This window comes from Glycine max, chromosome 10 (assembly GCF_000004515.6).
Source record: "Glycine max cultivar Williams 82 chromosome 10, Glycine_max_v4.0, whole genome shotgun sequence".
Classification (NCBI taxonomy): Eukaryota; Viridiplantae; Streptophyta; class Magnoliopsida; order Fabales; family Fabaceae; genus Glycine; species Glycine max.
Window position 1 is genome coordinate 35601355 of NC_038246.2, and position 19522 is coordinate 35620876.

A 19522-nucleotide genomic window follows, 5' to 3' on the forward strand; every position below is an offset into this window, starting at 1 on the left:
ATAGTCTTTTTGGGTCTTCCTCTGCCTCGAATTGTTTGCCTTCTCTCCATCTGGTCTACTCTCCTCACTACAGAGTCTACCGGTCTTCTCTCTACATGCCCAAACCACCTAAGGGGGGTGTATTGGATTAAGATTTCAAAGGATTTTAAAAGATTTTTTTATGATTAAAAAGTCTTGTGGTATTCAATCAAGACTTTTATAAAATATAAACAAATCTTGTGGTATTCAATTAAGACAATAAAGATTTTTTTTTCAGGGCAACAAAATCTGTTGGTATTCAATTGAGATTTCTTACCACTTTTAAAATGTCTTTTGGTATTCAAAAGTAAATAGATTTTGATGGATTCTTTTGTGGAATGGATTTTGAGAGACTTTTTAGTTAGAAATACACATAAAATACTCCTCCAACAATCTCACCCAAACCCTTGAGACTTTTCATAATCTTCCAAAGACTTTTTCTTCTCCTGCCGAACAAGACACAAACCACTACCAGGTTCATTCTCTTACAACTTTTCAATCAATTTTACCTATTTTTTTAATGGCAATCGATAGTCAATATTATTCATACTATATGTATATTACGCAAATCAAAAGAAAAGGGTGTTGTATATGCTTCAAGATTTCGTATTCATATTGCTTTCAACGTCCAGGCAATGAATATGCATCAAAAGAATGGCAATTGATATGCATCAAGATTTCATATTGCTTTTTTTTTAGTACTGTATATGCAAATCAAAATAAAAAACTCTTTTTTTTTTTTTTTCTGTTTCTTCAACTTGTTTTTTTACAACGTCCATTATTATTATTATTATTTTCTTGTGTTATTATTAAAATGTTAATTATTAATGTATTATTATTATTTTTTTGACAGCGTGTTATTATTATTATTATTGTGTTAATAATTTTTTAATTGTTATTGTGTTATTATTATTGTTATTTTGTTAATAGTTTTTTTTAAATGATTTTATGATATATGAGTATTATTTTTATGGAAAATGCTAACATGTGCCCTTAAGACACTTGTTAGTGTATTATGTATAGAAATTTTGTATTGAAAGTTGTGCAATTTACTTTTTTAAAAGTCAAAAATTGTTGTTTTTAAGACATAGTTACTATTGGAAGTATCCTTAACATGTGCCCTAAGTGCGCATGTTAGCATGACCCTTATTTTATTATTAGGTAGTTTTTTATTGGTTTTTCTATTGAATTGTATATTATTCGGGATATAGTCACTATACTTTTGACAATTAGGAAACAATAACTATTTTTGTCAAATAACTAGTTTCTTATATATATATTAGCGATCAAATGGGGGATTCACAAGAAAATAACAAAGGAAAGAGTAGAGACAAAGATAATTATGTATCTTGGACTATGGAGGATACCAATGAGTTGTTGCACCTCTTGGTGGATGCTATGAATAGGGGATTGCGTGATGCCAATGGGTCACTTAGCAAACAAAATGTAGAACGAATAATACTTCCTCAACTCAATGCAAAAACTAAATTCCCTAAAACTTATAGTCATTATTTGAGTCGGATGAAGTGGTTTCGAAACCAGTATAACATGATGTCAACCCTTATGCGCAACAACTTTGGCTTTGGATGGGACCCAATTGGAAAAACTTTCACTGCTCATGAGGATGTATGGAAAGATTACTTAAAGGTGAGCTAAGTTCATAATCTTTTAAATATATTAATAGTTATAAATTTAGTAAATTATAATATTTGTAGTATATTAACAATGATTTTTTTTTTAGTCCCACCCAAGTCACAGCAAACTTCGAGGAAAAAGTATGGTTGATTATGAGTATTTGAAGATCGTTGTTGGGGGTGGAGTTTCTAGCGGGAATAATTCTATATCAGTCGATCCAGATGATACTGATGCAACAACTTTTGAGCCAGAAAATAGAACTATTGGGATAGAAGAATTTTCATATGATCCTAATAGTGATACATTCATAACACCAAATAACTATGAACCAACATATCAGCCTCCATCACCAAACCAACCAAGTCCACCATCCCACCCCCCTTTAGATTTAGAGGTTCCCATAGAAAAACAAAACTGTCACAAGCGAAGGAGATCCGAGTATTGAGGGAGTTCAAGCGCTGTTGGGATCAACAATCAAGGCAACGTTCTGGAAAATCTTTCTGTTGGCATTGGGACTATTGCTGTGAATTTTGAAAAAATATCCAACATGATGGAGAAAAGACAAAAAGATAGAGATAGAGATAGAGAGCTCGAGGGTATTATTTGGGATGTTATAAAAGAAATTCCAAATTTGGATGACATAACGCGTTTCAAGACAGCTGAATTGTTAAATACTAAAGCAAAAAAGGATTTTTTCTTGAAGATGTCACCGGAAGAACGCTCATCTTGGATAAACTTTAAGTTAGGGAATAATTAATATTTTGATCATCTATTATTAACATTGTGGCATCCGAGTATGGAGGGAGTTCAAGCGCTGTTTTTTGGTCGAACTATTATGGTTGAAGTATTTAGGTTATATATTTTGTGAAATTGTTGTGGTTAAACTTTAGTTATATTTATTTTATATATGAATTTGTATTAACTTTGATATTAACTTTGATATTGACTTATAACCATGACCATGACATAAAGAACGAAGAAATGGATGGAGATATATATAATGAAGATACAAATGATGAAGATATAGATGACGAGGAAACAAATGAAGAATTTTATGAAGCCACATACACATATGTGATGGCAATTTATGCTTTAATAGATATATTAAATCAGTTTTTGAATATGATGCGTGGTGAACATATTGAACGTCCATTAACTCGACGACAAATTACTAGTCGGGGATATGACTATATACACAAAGCATTAAACGATGATCCTGCAATCTTTCGACAAGTATATAGGATGTATCCTGATGTATTTCGAAAGTTGTGCACGATTATAAGAGAAAAAACACCTTTGGAGGATACAAGATTTATTTGTGTTGAAGAAATGCTTGCATCATTCCTACAGATTGTCGGCCAGAACACTCGATATTGTGTAATCCGCAATACATTTGGCCGATCACAATTTGCTACAAGTGAAAATTTTCACAAGATTTTGAAAGCTCTGAACTCATTAGCACCTGATTTAATGGTTAGACCAGGCTCAACTGTGCCTGCAAAAATAAGGGAAAGCACAAGGTTTTATCCTTATTTTAAGGTATGTGATCATTATCTAATTATAACAAAATTATAATTATAATTGTGATTATTATAATAATATTTATGATTATTGATACACACACTTTAGGATTGCATTGGAGCTATTGATGGTACACATATTCCCGCATCAGTAAAAGGACGAGATGTAAGCAGTTATCGTGATCGTCATGGAAATATATCACAAAATGTATTAGCTGCTTGTAACTTTGATTTGGAATTCATGTACGTTCTTAGCGGGTGGGAGGGTTCAACACATGATTCCAAGGTGTTAAGTGATGCTTTGGCAAGGAAGAATGGACTTAAAGTGCCCCAAGGTAAGTATTATCTGGTGGATTGTGGATTTCCTAATCGACGCAAATTTTTAGCCCCATATCGAGGTGTACGATATCATCTACAAGATTTTGCAGGTCACGGTAATGACCCTGAAAATGAAAAGGAATTATTTAATCTTCGGCATGCATCCTTAAGGAATGTGATTGAGAGGATATTTGGTATTTTTAAATCGCGGTTCACAATTTTTAAGTCAGCACCTCCATTTCTATTTAAAACACAAGCAGAGCTTGTGTTGGCATGTGCAGCACTTCATAATTTTCTTCGCAAAGAATGTCGTTCTGATGAATTTCCAGTGGAACCTACTGACGAGTCTTCATCTTCATCTTCAGTGTTACCAAATTACGAAGACAATGATCATGAACCCATTATTCAAACACAAGAGCAGGAGCGAGAAGATGCTAATATATGGAGGACTAATATAGGTTCAGATATGTGGAGAAATGCTAATAATTAGGCGAACATGAAGTGAGAATCACTTTGTTATTATTTTTTTAGGCAATAATGACTTTGTTATTAAAAGGTTTAAAATTTCTATCGTTTTTATTTTCTTTATTCAAACATTATAATTTATTTATCATCTTTTTCATTCACTTTTGTAACTTCCGTTATTTTTTTGTTTTAAATGTATTAATCTTTCAAAATCTTAAAAATCCATAAAGTACTTTGAAATCTTAAAAATCTATGTTAGAAATCCATTAAAATCTTGGGTTAAGAATCCTGATTGTAAAAAGTCTTTTAAAAAAAATCTTTTAAAATCCCACAAAATCAATACAATCCCACATAATCTTTTAAAATCTTCAAGATTGTTTTTGTCAAAATATTCTCTCAAAATCCCAATCCAATACACCCCCCTAAGTCTATTTTCCACCATCTTCTCTACAATAGGCGCTACTCCAACCCTCTCTCTAATAGCTCCGTTTTTAATTTTATCCTGTCGAGTCTTACCACACATCCACCGCAACATCCTCATCTCCGCTACACCTACTTTAGTCTCATGTTGGCTCTTGACCGCCCAACATTCTGTTCCGTACAAAATTGCCGGTCTTACCGCAGTCCGATAAAACTTTCCCTTTAGCTTGATCGGTACCTTTGCATCACATAACACCCCCGATGCTTTTCTCCATTTCATCCATCCTGCTTGAATGCGATGATTCACATCCCCTTCAATTTCTCCATCATCCTGTATTACAGACCCAAGATATTTAAACCGTGTGACTTGAGGGATAATATGGTCTCCTATTTTCACCTCTGAGTTAGATACCCTCCTACTTTTGTTGAACTTACATTCCATATACTCCGATTTGCTTCTGCTTAGGCGAAAGCCATGTGTTTCTAGAGCTCGTCTCCAAGTTTCCAACCTCTCATTCAACTCCTCCCTCGACTCTCCAAGGAGGACTATGTCATCTGCAAAAAGCATGCATCTCGGCGCTATCTCTTGGATTTGTTCCGTGAGGACATCCAGAATTAAGGTAAAAAGGTAGGGGCTAAGGGTTGACCCTTGATGCAAACCAATTGTGATGGGAAAATCGTCTGACTCTCCACCCTGTGTCCTAACACTAGTCGAAACCCTATCATACATATCTTGGATAGCTCGAATATATGCAACCCTAACCCCTTTCTTCTCTAGAGCTTTCCACAAAATCTCTCTAGGCACTCTATCATACGCTTTCTCCAAGTCAATAAAAATCAAGTGCAAGTCTTGTTGGTCCATGCGATATTGCTCCATCACCCGCCGTAATAAATAAATCGCTTCCATGGTCGACCTTCCCGGTATGAAACCAAATTGATTCTCAGTAACTTGAGTCTCCTTTCTTAATCTCCATTCGATCACTCTTTCCCATAATTTCATGGTATGACTCATGAGCTTGATTCCCCTATAATTTGCACAATTTTGTATATCCCCCTTGTTCTTATAGATTGGCACTAACGTGCTTCTCCTCCATTCCTCCGGCATGCGTTTTGACCTCATAATTTCATTAAAGAGTTTGGTGAGCCACTCAAGACCTCTATCTCCAAGAGTTTTCCACACTTCAATAGGTATGTTGTCTGGCCCCACCGCCTTACCGTTACTCATTCTTTTCAACGCTTCCTTTACTTCCTGTTTTTGAATCCGACGATAATACTTATAGTTCCGGTCCTCTTCTCTTGTGTCTAGACTGCTAGAGTCATATCCATATCCATCATTAAATAAGTTGTGGAAATACACCTTTCACCTTTCCTTGATATCTTTTTCATGCACTAAGACTTTGCCTTCTTCATCCTTAACACACTTTACGTGATCCAAATCTCTAGTCTTCCTCTCTCTACCCTTAGCAAGCCTATATATAGATCTTTCTCCGTCCCTGGTTCCTAGAGCTTGGTATAGTCCGTCAAAAGCTTGGGCTCTTGCCTCACTCACCGCCTTTTTGGTTTCATTTCTAGCTATCTTATACTTATCCCAAGTTTCAGAATTTCTACACCTAGACCACTCCTTGAAACACTCCTTTTTTACTCTAACTTTGCTCTGAACACTTTCATTCCACCACCACGATTCTTTACCCCTAGGTCCAAAACCTCTAGATTCACCCAACGTCTCTTTAGCCACTTTAATAATCTCTTGGGACGTCTTGTTCCACATATCATTTGCACTTCCTTGTGATTGTCCACACCATCCCTCCCATATCTTTTGTTGGAAGATTCCTTGTTTCTCACCCTTCAAGTGCCACCATTTGATCCTTGGTGCTACCATAGGACTTCTTCTCTTTGCCCTATCTCTAATTCTTACATCCATAACCAAAACTCTATGTTGGGTAGTCAAGCTCTCTCCCGGGATAACTTTACAGTTCAAGCAATACTTCCTATCAGACTTCCTGATAAGGAAGAAATCTATCTGAGAACATGTCCCTCCACTTTTGTAAGTGATAAGATGTTCCTCTCTTTTCTTAAACCATGTATTGGCTATAGAAAGATCCAAAGCCTCCGAAAACTCCAAGATGGATTTACCCTCCCCATTCATCTCCCCTAGGCCAAAACCCCCATGCACCCCCTCAAAACCTCTATCCACGCTACCTACATGTCCATTGAGATCCCCTCCTAGGAAAACTTTCTCTCCTTGGGGTATATCCTGAAGTACCCCTTCTAGATCCTCCCAAAATTTTACCTTAAAGTGTTATGCTAACCCAACCTGAGGTGCGTACCCACTAATAACATTAAAGGTGTCCTGTCCCACTACCAATTTTAAGGTTATGATACGATCTCCTACTCTTCTTACATCTACGACATCCTTCTTCCACTCCTTGTCCACAATAATCCCTACCCCATTTCTTGATCTGATTTTTCCCGTATACCACAGCTTAAATCCCGAGTTGTCTAATTCTTTCGCTTTTTCACCTGTCCACTTAGTTTCTTGTAGGCACATAAAATTGATCTTCCTCCTCACCATAACATCCACTATTTCCATAGATTTTCCAGTAAGTGTGCCTATATTCCATGTACCAAAGCGAATCCTCCTGTCATGAACTAGCTTCTTTACCCACACCCGTTCACGAAAATGGGGGAACCCTTGCTTACTTTTCACTACATCCGGGCGGCGATGCAGCGGCCCTTGCTCTTTTGACACTGTACTCGAGCCATACAGCGCGTTGCTTTCGGGCAACGACCTAGCATTCACATTATTACGTAGTTGATCCATGTCATAGAGATTCGACAAAGTTTTACGTTGGCTGTCGAAAGCCTAACACAACCCTCTCCTTTTATCCGGGCTTGGGACCGGCTAAGAATAGCAAAGCTAACCTAGGCAGGATTACCTTACCTATATCTACCCTAAAAAATTCTTCAGGGATGCATTGCAAGTGAACATTTTTGCTGTAACTTAAATTGATTTGTTTGGATTAACTTCTCCATAAACACTTATGAGAGAAGAAAATAAGAAGAAAAAATGAAATAAACTTCTCCATAAGTTAAAATTAGTCAATCCATAATTTTTTAAAATAAAAAACAAGCAAGCAAGGCTCCAAAGTGACAATGATCCTAACTAGGTCAGCACCACTGCCACTAGGAAACCTGAACTGAAAGCTGGAAATATATAAAAGATCAATGAAGAGCCCAATACAAAACACATGGGGGACATGAACCAAACCCACGGAGTAGAGCTTAAGAGACTCTACAGTTAGGAAGACAAATTTTGTTTCTATTGAACTTTTTCTATTGAATTCCCTGCTCCAATGAAACTAGGAGGGGAGTCCCACCAAAACAACCTTGAATATTTATGATAAGAGAACACTGCCTCGAATAAAATGAAAATAAAATTGTCCCTAAATGTGATTATCGGTAGAACCAAAAGTTATCAAAAGCAGCGTCACCCTAACTGTGACCTATCAGTCGAAACCAACACTATCAGTTCTTAACCCAAGAACAAATAAAAGGCTCTCACAGTATAAAAACTCTCAAATTTCATTAATCTTTAAATTAAGTGTTTAAAGAGTCTATATGTGCAAGACCCAATAACTAATCTAATAATTAAAAAACTTTAAAATAACAATAAAAGGTCGTGGCAGCCCAAGTCTGAAAATAGATCCAAAATACAATTAAAAATGAAATAAATCCTATTCTTCAAGTTGACTTTAAAGCATCTTCATCAATTTGTAGGAGAATGACCCAATTAGGTGCAGCCCTTAATTCCCATTGGTTTTCTTTTTCTTTGATCTTTAGAATTAGGCCTTGCAATGTTTGTTCCATCCTTTTAGTCTTGGACCTTGTCATAAGACCTCCAATTTCCTGTAAAAGATCATTAGACAGACTTGGTTGCACCTCCATCAATTTACCCCTTGAGAGGCTAACAAATCTGCACAGGTATTTCCCTCACGGTAAATATGATCTACCAAAAAATTCATAGTTTTAGTCAAAGTTATACAATGTCTCTACCTGGTTTTAAGCCTCCACGGGACAATAGATTCACTCTCAAAAAGCATAGACAATAAGAATCTAATGACACTCCAGCCAATTTGAGTTTTCCTTTACCTTCAATCTTAGAAGCGTTTGGACTGTGGGGTGTTGGAACCTCCAACCTGGCCTCCTTAGGCTCTTGCAGTGGAGCCTTGACTTCAATCCAGACAACATGAAACAGCCAATGCACAAATTAATTTGTAGAAGATTTCTCATATTAACGTATCCAAAAACTGATTTTTTTTAGCTTGTGCATTAGCTAATGAAGAAGCTTATTACTTTTTTCCTTCTTAATTTCTCTTCCTGTAAGTGTTAGTGGAGAAGTTTATCCAAACAAGTCTCATACGCTGCTATGGATGAACTTCATAGTGAAGCTAATATAATATATTTCTACGATTTCTTATGGTTGGGTGTTTCTTAAAAGGTGGGAACGACAACTTAAAGGAGCTGGGAAAACTACATACAGTTGGTTTGCTGATGGCCTTGCACTGTTCGGGAAGAAATGCATTACCAGATAATACCATCAACTCATCCTTTGCCTTGTGACAACTGGGAAACTGGTCACTCGAGACATAATATGATTGTGCTACTTGAACTTTCACTATTTTTTTTTTGTATATCTTTATAGTATTGAAATGTTTTTAGCTTGTTACGGTTTATTTAAAATTATAGCCTTTGTATAGTTAGGTGATAACCAAGTTCATTTGTACAAACATTAAGGCTCAAAGAATGAATGGGAAAATGAATCCCTTTTCTCCTTCCTAATATACATGTTATGAAGAAAATTTACCTTCTCAGCATTTTTCGTACAAGTCTTGGAATTTTAAAGATTGTGACAGAAGGCATTTTAGAAAACTGCCAATTGCGTAAAAAGTGGTGGTTATAATCACCATTATTTATACGCCTTTTTGTACATACAAGGTTCCAAAAAAGAAGTGAAGGAACATAATGATACAAATACTTTGCTCATTTCTCTCAAACAATAAATATTGTAACCTGACCCAAAGATAACTTTAATAATAATAATTGGTTAGTCTCGATCATACAGATACAAAGTTAATTCGGTCTTCAATTTTATTAAATAAAATTATTATTGTATACATAAAAAATTAGTTTCGCTACTATTAATAAAGAGTTAACAATGACTTTGATTTTTTTCAAGGTTAATAACGTTTTTTATTCAGTTCAAATTAAGTTAGTCATAAGTTAGTTAGTTCAACATCAAATACAAGTAAATGATTAATTATGTATTGTTATATGGTTATCTCTTAATGTCTTTTAAGTTAAACTAGTCGGTAAGCCGTGCGCATGCACGGGTCTTTTGTCTAAATGATTTTCGATGGAAGAATAATAAAAAAGACATTATAAAAAGATAAAAGAAGCAACATTCATATTAAATTTAAAAATATTGTTTGTTGCACCAGCAAGATAGCAAAATAAAAAAATTGTTTGTTGCACCAGCAACATATTAACAGCAAAATGATAAAGACAGCCTAGTCACTGTCATCATCTTCCCAATCTTCCTGCCTCCTGATTATGATATCCCAAATTTTTTCATAATACCTATAATAAATAGAGATTTCATCTCCATCATCAAAATCCATTTCTTCAAGAAAATCATACCATGGTTGGACAACACCTTTTCCACCAATAGCAGGATTCAGGGTTTCAACTTTCCATTGTAGTGAGGGGCCATGCCGCCTTAAGACTGTCATGTGGTTGCCGCAAGCTCTAAAAGGAACTTTTGTACAATGGGGGAGTTTCTGTAATTTGGAAAAAGTTAAATTGTTAAAATGGTAAAAATGTGTTTAAAGAGATTAAGATATGAAAGTCAGCTTACCAGGGGTTCAGGATGATCCAACATTTCCTGAGTAAGTTGAAGAGTCCATATGTGCTTCCTGGATGAATGCCTCTGCCTGCCGCAAGTTTGCCGCTCCAGTGGTGGTATGAAATGTATGTCAAAAACAGAGTGATGGTCACATGCAAAAAAGTTGATGCTGGTTGACTCATAGATTTTCAAATCTTTCCGGAAGTTTTGGAGTCCATCTGCTAAATACACTTTGTCTTTGCGTTGTCTGACTCGTATTTCATAAATGGCTCCATTGTATCTGAGATGAACAAACTCAGGATAGTTTGGTGCCCATTGAGTATGATAGAAGGCTGGAAGTTGTATGGTATTCTGAAAAAAAAGTGGGAAATATAAATGCATGTATATGTAACAATAATAGTAATGGAAGAATTGAGAAAAAAGATGACCTTGTCATTGTTGAAGGCAGCGATAAATTGCATGATCAGTGGTCGTTGCATGATGCCATTTTTCATCTGTAATCACAGGGATATAAAACCAAATGTCAAAAGAAACTTGTCAACCAAAGGAAAATTATAAAATGACAGGGATGCACAATATAAAGGTTTGTAAACAAAACACCAAAAAAGAAAAACAGCAGAAAGGACTAATGTACATACAAATCGAAACCAAATCAAAGGCAAAGACATTAAACGGAAAAACAGAACAACAACAACAATAGAACAAAACGAAAGTGAAAAAAAAAATGAAAATGATAGTCATGCACATAAAAGTTAGAAAAGAAACGACCAAGCGATGCACATAAAAGTTAGAAAAGAAACGACCAAGGAGGGACGGACACCTTCAAGTCCAGTTTTGTTTTCAAACTTGAAAAGGAAAGAAAGGAAAATGACACGAAAAAAAACAACGGCATTGCACAAAACCCCCAAACCACGTGTATCAGACACATAAAAGAAAAACCGCAAACCAAAAACCCATGAAAATGAGAATAAACGCAACAAAAAGGTAGGTTCCGTGAAGAGAAGAGTAGAAATGATTTACCTCAGTTGATGCGGTTGAAGATGTGGTGCTCATTTTGTGTATGGCGTGAAAGTAGAGTTTGGATAGAGGAATGAAAAAGGATTTGCAGAAGAAAGTAGATGATAGGCCTTTAGTGTGGTATTTAATATTTGCTTCTTTCCAATGCCACACGGTTGTGAATAAATGTGATATCAATAACTGTGAATTGAAGAGGTACGAAGTACATGAAGAGTTTTTGTTCGAATTTGAAGCCTAAGACCGTTGGTATTGTAGGGCCGTAACTATCTAAATTTATCTTGGGCCAAGATATGAGCATTGGGCCAACTTCTAGAATTTCTTGTTAACATTTCTTTTTTTATGTATTGTAGAGGGGGTATGAACGAATTATTTAAAGGTGATTATGTCATCTTGCATAACTACATTTTTTAAATGTAGTTTTTTTTTGTGTAAAATAAGAATGATTTTGGTTTGAAGGAATGCAGTATATGCAGCATGATATGCTACATTTGGACGATTGACATGAATGATTTTTTAAAAATATTGTTTAAAGCATAATTATCATATAAGCAGTAACATATGAACGCTAGATATTTCATCATTGAACTTCAGCAATTAAAATTTCTATATTTCGTAGAGAAATAAAGAAAATTTGTACATGTAAATGTCAAAGCAAATGTTAAGCTGTGATAAACTGCTAAATAATATAATGTTAAGTAAATGAAATTATAAATGGAAGTTATTAATGTGGTGATTAAGATTGCATACCTGACAATGTTAAATTTAACATTGTAATATATGATATCATCTTTGGATGTATGTTAGAATGTATATAAGTAAGATAACAGTTTGGAATTATTGCGGCTGCCTCTTGGAATGACTGGCAGGATCTGCCGGAAATCTCCACCAAAGACCATGACTTTACCTCCAAAGATTGTACTGTCCTTTGAGTTGTGTTTGATGATATCTCTAAGACTGTGATCAAGTGCCTCAAAGCAGAATTTGTGAGCCATGGGTGCTTCATCCCAAATGATTTGACTTGTCTGATTTAATAGCTCAGCTAATTGAGTTCCTTGATGCATATTGCAAGTTGAGTCTTCAAAAACTGGAACTGGAATTTTAAATTTAGAATGTACAGTTCTACCTCTAGGCAATAGCATAGAAACTATGCCGCTAGAGGCCACCATTATTACAATTTTATTGTCAGCTCTCAGTGAACTTGCAAGTGTTTTCCAAATGTATGTTTTTCCTGTACCTCCATATCCATAGAGAAAAAACATATCACCTTCATCTTTATTAACAGCTTCAACAATCTGGTTGCAAATTGAAGCTTGTTCATTTGAAATCATCGATATGTGGTGTTAGATTTAAAGATAAATGAATGAAGTTAAAATACTAATTTATAGATGAGAAAAGCTAAGAAGGAAATGCACATAATAATTTTCAGAGGGGTAAATTGCTTTGTACTTAATGTACCTGTCATGTGAGAAAATAGATGTTCAAACTCTGATTTAAGTTCTTCATTGTTGTAGTTCAGTTCAGCTAATATAAGGCTATTGTCTAGATAAGCTGGACAATTCGCATCCTCTGGATATGGCATTGAAGGATAGTCTCTTAGCGATCTTTGATTTGCTTACATCAGTTGTTCAATTTCAAGCAAGACCAAATTTTGAAGAGTTCTATCATCAAGCTGCAATGCTAATACACAAAAGAGAAAAAAGTCAAATTATGTGCCGTATCAATATTGATTTGTCTGATGGGAAATTAGCACAAACCCGGACTTGTTGATGATTTTTTATAATTATAGACAATGTCATCAACCATCCAATGCCAAGTTTGGTCCCAAACTTGTTCAGGTTTGCTCATTGTTGCAGTTAAAAGTAACAACACAAATAGCTTTCTTATATAATGTGCTGAACCCCAGTCTTTTGCTTGTTTGATTGCCTCAATAAATTCTTTATCATCTTGTAAAAATCCCATAGCAAAACATGCTTCTTTATATGTAGAATACTGATAAAAATGATTAGACATGTATGTATAGCCATGATTATAGTCATGGTTTTGACGACCACATTAAAACTTGAAAAGTAAGTAATCAAAAGTAAGCATAAGGAAAAACACTAAAATTATGAATGCTGACAGCTAATTAAATGCACTAAATTGATTAGACTTGCATTTATAACCATTATTATATCTATGCTTTGGCGCCATCGATAAGAAATATGATATCGAAAATGTTATGCATGGCAGAATTAGGATGTCAAGCTAAAGAGAAATTGTTTTTTTACTTGTTTTATTAATTGTACATAATATTGAGACATATGATGAAAGATGAAGTAAATTTATCTAATATCCGATTCTGCATTTGCGAAAGCAAAATCAAGCAAAAAATGCTATCTAAATTAACAAATCATGCTAAACGATGATTGATAATAAAGAAACACTTAATTACATATCATTGATGATCCAAGATCATGTTTCTCAAGACTCCAAAGCTGATACTTTTGTCTTGGAGTGTATATTCTGCTGTTAGAAAATTAATCAGATATGAATGCTGATTTAGTTGTGCTAGTGATCAATATTTCCTGATCATCATTTCTAACATTTTAATGTATTTTTCTGGATATAAACATGATCTCCGATATTTGTCCCAGAAATTATGTCAGTTGCAATAACATGTTTTGCTAGTCTTATGATACATCCACATAAAAACTGGGAAAATCAATTGTTTTCAATGCCATATTTAATATAAGAAAACTTGCAATACTACAGTAGGAACACAATATGGACAGATCTCAATTTAGAACGTCTAAAAGCATGAATCCAAAAAAACCAATTTTCAAATGTGCAAATGCAGTGATAACAAAAACTACATAATTGTCTGTTCAATATGCCAATATTTTAATAGCAGTGTGAAAACACAACAATAAGAATCTGTAATTAGCTAAGTTAGCTCTTATGAGAATGTCTTGTTAATTTGTTAGACGATAGTTGGGCTGGCGAAATTTGAGAGCTCCCTAACTCATCATCGGCTTCATCAGATGACATCCGCTTTTTGGGTGTTAAAGGCAATCCCGCAACCGGATCATGGTCAGCTGTGACAGACAGAGATTGCTGCATAAAGAATAAACTGGTAAATAAAAATAATATAAGATATCAATGTTCATGACAACAACATTAACTCACACATTCAGCTTGTGTAGCATCATTGCAATCAATATTGGAAGGATCTATTTTGGAACATGCTTTCACCATATATAAGTTTATGATAGTCAAACTCATGAATCATATCATCATGACAACAACGACTAAAATAGATATCAGAAAAGAACACCTCACTATCAGGCAGCATCTCGAGAACAACATTGATCAAATCCAGGTCTTTTGAGTATCTAAGTACAACTGCATTTTTGAATTTTGATTGAATCCTGACCTTAAAAGCAAGCACATGACCCAACAATTTGTCAAGTGCTTGAGGGGAAGCATTCAAATCAAGATCACCATCTTGCCAAAAACAACACAAATTCACCAGCTGCCAGTTACAACTCGAAGAACGAAATATAATACATAAAATGAGAAGCAACATATGATAAAGCATGAACATACTTCAATCTTGACCCTATTCACATCATCAGCTGTTTCACCAATCAATTCAGCACATTCACGGTCCTAGAGCAAAAATTTACTACTCTCATTGTTTTGGGTAACCATGACTTCAACTCTATACCTACCAATTTAGATGCCAGTCAAAAACAAAATACTGAATAAAACATGTTAATGGACTAAAACTCCAATTACCTCAAAACAGGCTGATCATTATCCTTGCCACATCCACATGTGAATGGTCATGTTTGGATGTCAGTTTTCCTATGACATTGAGCACAGGCTGGATAACACCATGAATGGTTATCCATGACTATTTTGCTAATAGTCCCCACCGTAACACAAACAATGTCCTTTTAAAAAACCATAACAATCAAATTGCCAACAATAAAATGCCATTGTTAGACACATTAGCTATAATATATGAATGCGAACAAATCTAGCCAAATTCGACTTCCAACTGCAATGAATATAAAATAAACACAGATAACAGATCCACCTCAGAAATGACATTGATTTCTAAAATAGTTTTGGCTTCAGCCTTTGAAAGAAACGAATCCTTTGGTGATAGCTAACTTCCCCCTGAAACTTGTGAGCTTGCTTGATCGCCAGGTAGAAAAACTCAACTCACCTCAACACCTAAATCTAAAAGCCTAAGCCAATCGAATAAATAGAATAAAGCAACAGAAAACAGTCAAGACGATTGTCACACGAATTTAACAACCACAGAGCAAAGATGATAAACAAAATACTTCTCTTTAAATTCCTGAATTTCCAATATACGATCATTAATCAATAGTTTTGACGCCTTGAAGGAATTGCTCACTGAAGCTGGATAACTTCTTGTAAATGCCAACAACAGCAACAACAAAACTCAGCTATTGAATATCCAAATCGGCAAATAAAATATCATACTTACCCTGTGCATCTTTTATCCTGGCATGTGTCAATATAATAACCATCGGCCCATCATCCCCGCGTTCATTCAAATAGGATAGGAACTGAGTACAGTAATTCTCCCAAAGTGTGCAAGACAAAATTTCACCACTACAGCAAAGAAACAACATTACATCCATCACCTCATAAGGATAAGATAGACATAAGTACCATGCAAAATGAAAAATAAAATTCTCGACAATATAAACTCTAAATAACCAAATATACACAGGAGATAGCAAAAACTGTGATTAACCATAACCTCAAATCCTTCATTTTAAAAACAACCTTGGTATTTTTCGATGAAACATGCCGAAAGACCACCTGATCAACGACTCCAATAATATCTTAAACCACCAGAAATGAAAATAGGTCATCGAAAAAACCCCAAAGAAGTTATGATCAAAATGAAAGCACAAATTGTGACTGCACTCACCAACCAACAGCCCAGACACAAAATTGCCAGCAACAACATTTGCAAAATTCAACAAATCTAAATTCCTTAAAAGACAGTTCATGCAAATCAGCTTCTCTAACAACCGTCACTCCAATAAAAAATAACTTGTACTCATGTTCGCACACTCTAAATTGACCATCATTCTTAACAACTTTGAAATTATGCATAACATAAGTGCAATTCTCTTTCAAATCAGCTTTCCAAGACTTGAGGTGGTCCGATTTACAAATATCATGAATTTGATCACCCTGAAATATGCAAACTATATAATCAATAAATGACATGAACAACAATGCAACAATCAAATAGAGAGCACAAAATATACCTCAGAATCAACAAAAACCATCTCCGCTTGCTCAGACTTGTTAGGAGTCCCAACGAACCAAAGATCGGTGATCCTAACAGCAAGCTTAAGCATTTCTTTTGATCCATCAATAGACCTAATCTTGTCAGGAATCCTCGCCATAAAATTACATAGACCTGCCAATTCTAAATGAAAAATGTAATAAATCCAAAACCATGCAAATGCTATGTAAAGAATGATTGTCAATTTAGAATAGAAAATAATGCTAACAAAAAATAGAATAGCAACACAGACTCAAATGAGACATGCAATAACATTTCAATGAATGACAAAATACCATAAAAACTATGATACTATTCGTTGAACTACTAAGCCAATACATGCAACAACCTGAACCAAAAAAGAAAAGCCAAATCAGCAAATAGCAGAGAAGCAGAAACAAAAATTATATCTCTGAACAAATAATATTGCAACCATCAACAAACAAATAGAAAGGCCGAAAACAAACACAACAAAGTTCAGCTTTTGGAAAACAGAATACCAACCCATCCTTAAATCACACATGCAATAAAATTTCCATCAATGCCAACATACCACAAAAAGTATTACACTATCAATCAATCCAACGAACAATAACAGACAAATGGAAGCCAACAAAAAGAAAACTAAGAATTTGTAAATAATTAAAAACAGAACAGAACACGTGCCAGAGCAACATAAACATGCAGAAACCAAAATCACCAAACAACAAAAACCTGACAAAATCACACATGCACAACACACAAACAATAATATGGTTAATCAAAAAACACACATGCACAACAGACGAACAATAATATGATTAACCAAAAACCATGTAAATACAATCCAACCATTGAAGCCAGTTATATGAGACAAAAAACAAAAAAGCCAACTTAGCAAAAATGCAAAAAAACGTAACCAAACAATTATAGCTCTAAAGGAATAATACGATCAATCCAAAACCATGTAAATGCAGTCCAAAGAACAATTGACAAATGCAGGACAACGAAAAGAAAAGCAAGAATTTGTGAACAATAAAGAATATAACAGAACACGTGCTAAAAGAACATAAACATGCACTCGAACCTTCAACCATAGAAGAATGAAAATCACGAACTGGAAACCACAGCCTCACGCCAAAATCCTAAACAACAGAACAACTATATTGAATACGCAAGCCAACTAAAAACAAATGAAAAAGTGAAACAAATGCAATCAGCTGCTTGGAACTTGCTAGTGAAAGAAGTAAAAAACGCTACAAAGAAGCCACGTACACCACCAACCACCAAAACTGCAAACGGCAATCCAATCACTCAACAACACACCAAGCTACGTGCCTTAAAACTATAATCATAGAACCATAAAATAACACATGGCAGCAAGGTGGCAGAAAACCAACCCAACCTAGAAGGGCATAAATAAATGACCAAAAAACAAAAAACTTGGACAGGTGTCAAGTTCTCAGCTATGGGTATTTTGACCAAAAAATCAAAATTTTGGACAGCTGTCAACCTTTCAGCCATGGGTATTTTAGTATTTTCCACACACTTCAATTTTAGTATATAGATATTGATGATGATTGATATATGCAAAATTAAAATTGCAAAAGTCCATCGACATGCAGAAAAGGAATGCTATTCCACTCGAACCAAGATATAACTTGACTTGTTGACTAAAATTATCAATGTTGACAGCTGGTTAAATGGATCATACTTTGATAAAAATGATTAGACACGCATGTATAGCCATGATTATAGTCATGGTTTTGACGGCCACATTAAAACTTGAAAAGTAGGTAATCAAAAGTAAGCATAAGGAAAACACTAAAATTATGAATGCTGACAGCTAGTTAAATGCACTAAATTGATTAGACTTGCATTTATAACCATTATTATACCTATGCTTTGGTGCCATCGATAAGAAATATGATATCGAAAATGTTATGCATGTCAGAATTAGGATGCCAAGGTAAAGAGAAATTGTTTTTTTTACTTGTTTTATTAATTGTACATCATATTGAGACATATGATGAAAGATGGAGTAAATTTATCAAATATCCGATTCTGCATTTGTGAAAGCAAAATCAAGCAAAAAATGCTATCTAAATTAACAAATCATGCTAAATGATGATTGATAATAAAGAAACACTTAATTACATATCATTGATGATCCAAGATCATGTTTCTCAAGACTCCAAAGCTGATACTTTTGTCTTGGTGTGTATATTCTGCTGTTAGAAAATTAATAAGATATGAATGCTGATTTAGTTGTGCTAGTGATCAATATTTCCTTATCATCATTTCTAACATTTTAATTTTTTTCCCGTGAATACTTTGTGCTCAGACAATTAAGGATGCACAACATAAAATCAGATGAATTAATCAGATATTAATGGTGATTTAGTTGTGCTACTGATCAATATTTCGTGGTCATTATTTCTAATATTTTAATTTGTTTCCCATGAATACTTTCTGCTCAGACAATTAAAGATGTACACCTTAAAATCAGATGGTTTAATGGCCAGTTAAAACTTTAATTGAATTTTAACTTATCATCATTGTGAAGAACATGTTTTCTGAACTTTCTCTCTGGCAATCTCTAATTTTTATTTTCAAATCTTACTTGTTCTATCTCTCACGATATATTTCAATTCATAACATTTGCATAGCTCGATTTCTTTAAAGATGGCTTTATAACCATTAATATAAGCATGGTCTGTCGATAGTTATTTTAACAATTGAACAAATAAGGATTTTGAAATACAGTGCAATAGTTAAGGTAACATCGGATAAGCCATAGAACTAAAATGTCAGGATACTCGCATACAAAATAAGATTAAAATTTAAACAAAAGTTATGATCAGAGTTCAAAAGCAACACCACCACAACAGAAATAAGGTAGAAGCCAATGTACAATATACCAATACC

At 34.5% G+C, this 19522-nt stretch overlaps 2 protein-coding genes across 3 annotated transcripts; both read left to right on the top strand.

The window, feature by feature from the left end:
* The first annotated feature begins 977 nt into the window (after positions 1-977).
* Positions 978-4117, top strand: LOC100791415 (protein ALP1-like). Of its 2 annotated transcripts, XM_014763133.3 has the most exons (3): positions 978-1665; positions 1760-3192; positions 3283-4117. In XM_014763133.3, exons 2-3 carry the CDS (start codon positions 2635-2637, stop codon positions 3979-3981), a joined length of 1257 nt encoding a protein of 418 aa, XP_014618619.1. In that variant the 5' UTR covers positions 978-1665; positions 1760-2634; the 3' UTR covers positions 3982-4117. The 2 variants fall into 2 exon arrangements, with proteins under 2 accessions (XP_014618619.1, XP_006589065.1); XM_006589002.3 differs by lacking the exon at positions 978-1665 and having other exon boundaries at positions 1680-3192.
* LOC102670368 (uncharacterized protein At2g29880) lies at positions 1375-2098 on the top strand. The gene is made up of 2 exons (XM_006589003.2): positions 1375-1665; positions 1760-2098. The coding sequence occupies exons 1-2, from the start codon at positions 1375-1377 to the stop codon at positions 2096-2098; spliced, it is 630 nt and encodes a 209-aa protein (XP_006589066.2).
* Positions 4118-19522: the final 15405 nt, after the last annotated feature.

Coding starts and splice junctions, on each gene's coding strand:
- LOC102670368 (XM_006589003.2), top strand. CDS start 1,375: ATGGAGGATACCAATGAGTTGTTGCACCTCTTGGTGGATGCTATGAAT. Junction 1,666..1,759: donor TATGGAAAGATTACTTAAAG/GTGAGCTAAGTT, acceptor TTTTTTTTTTAG/TCCCACCCAAGTCACAGCAA.
- LOC100791415 (XM_014763133.3), top strand. CDS start 2,635: ATGGATGGAGATATATATAATGAAGATACAAATGATGAAGATATAGAT. Junction 3,193..3,282: donor GGTTTTATCCTTATTTTAAG/GTATGTGATCAT, acceptor CACACACTTTAG/GATTGCATTGGAGCTATTGA.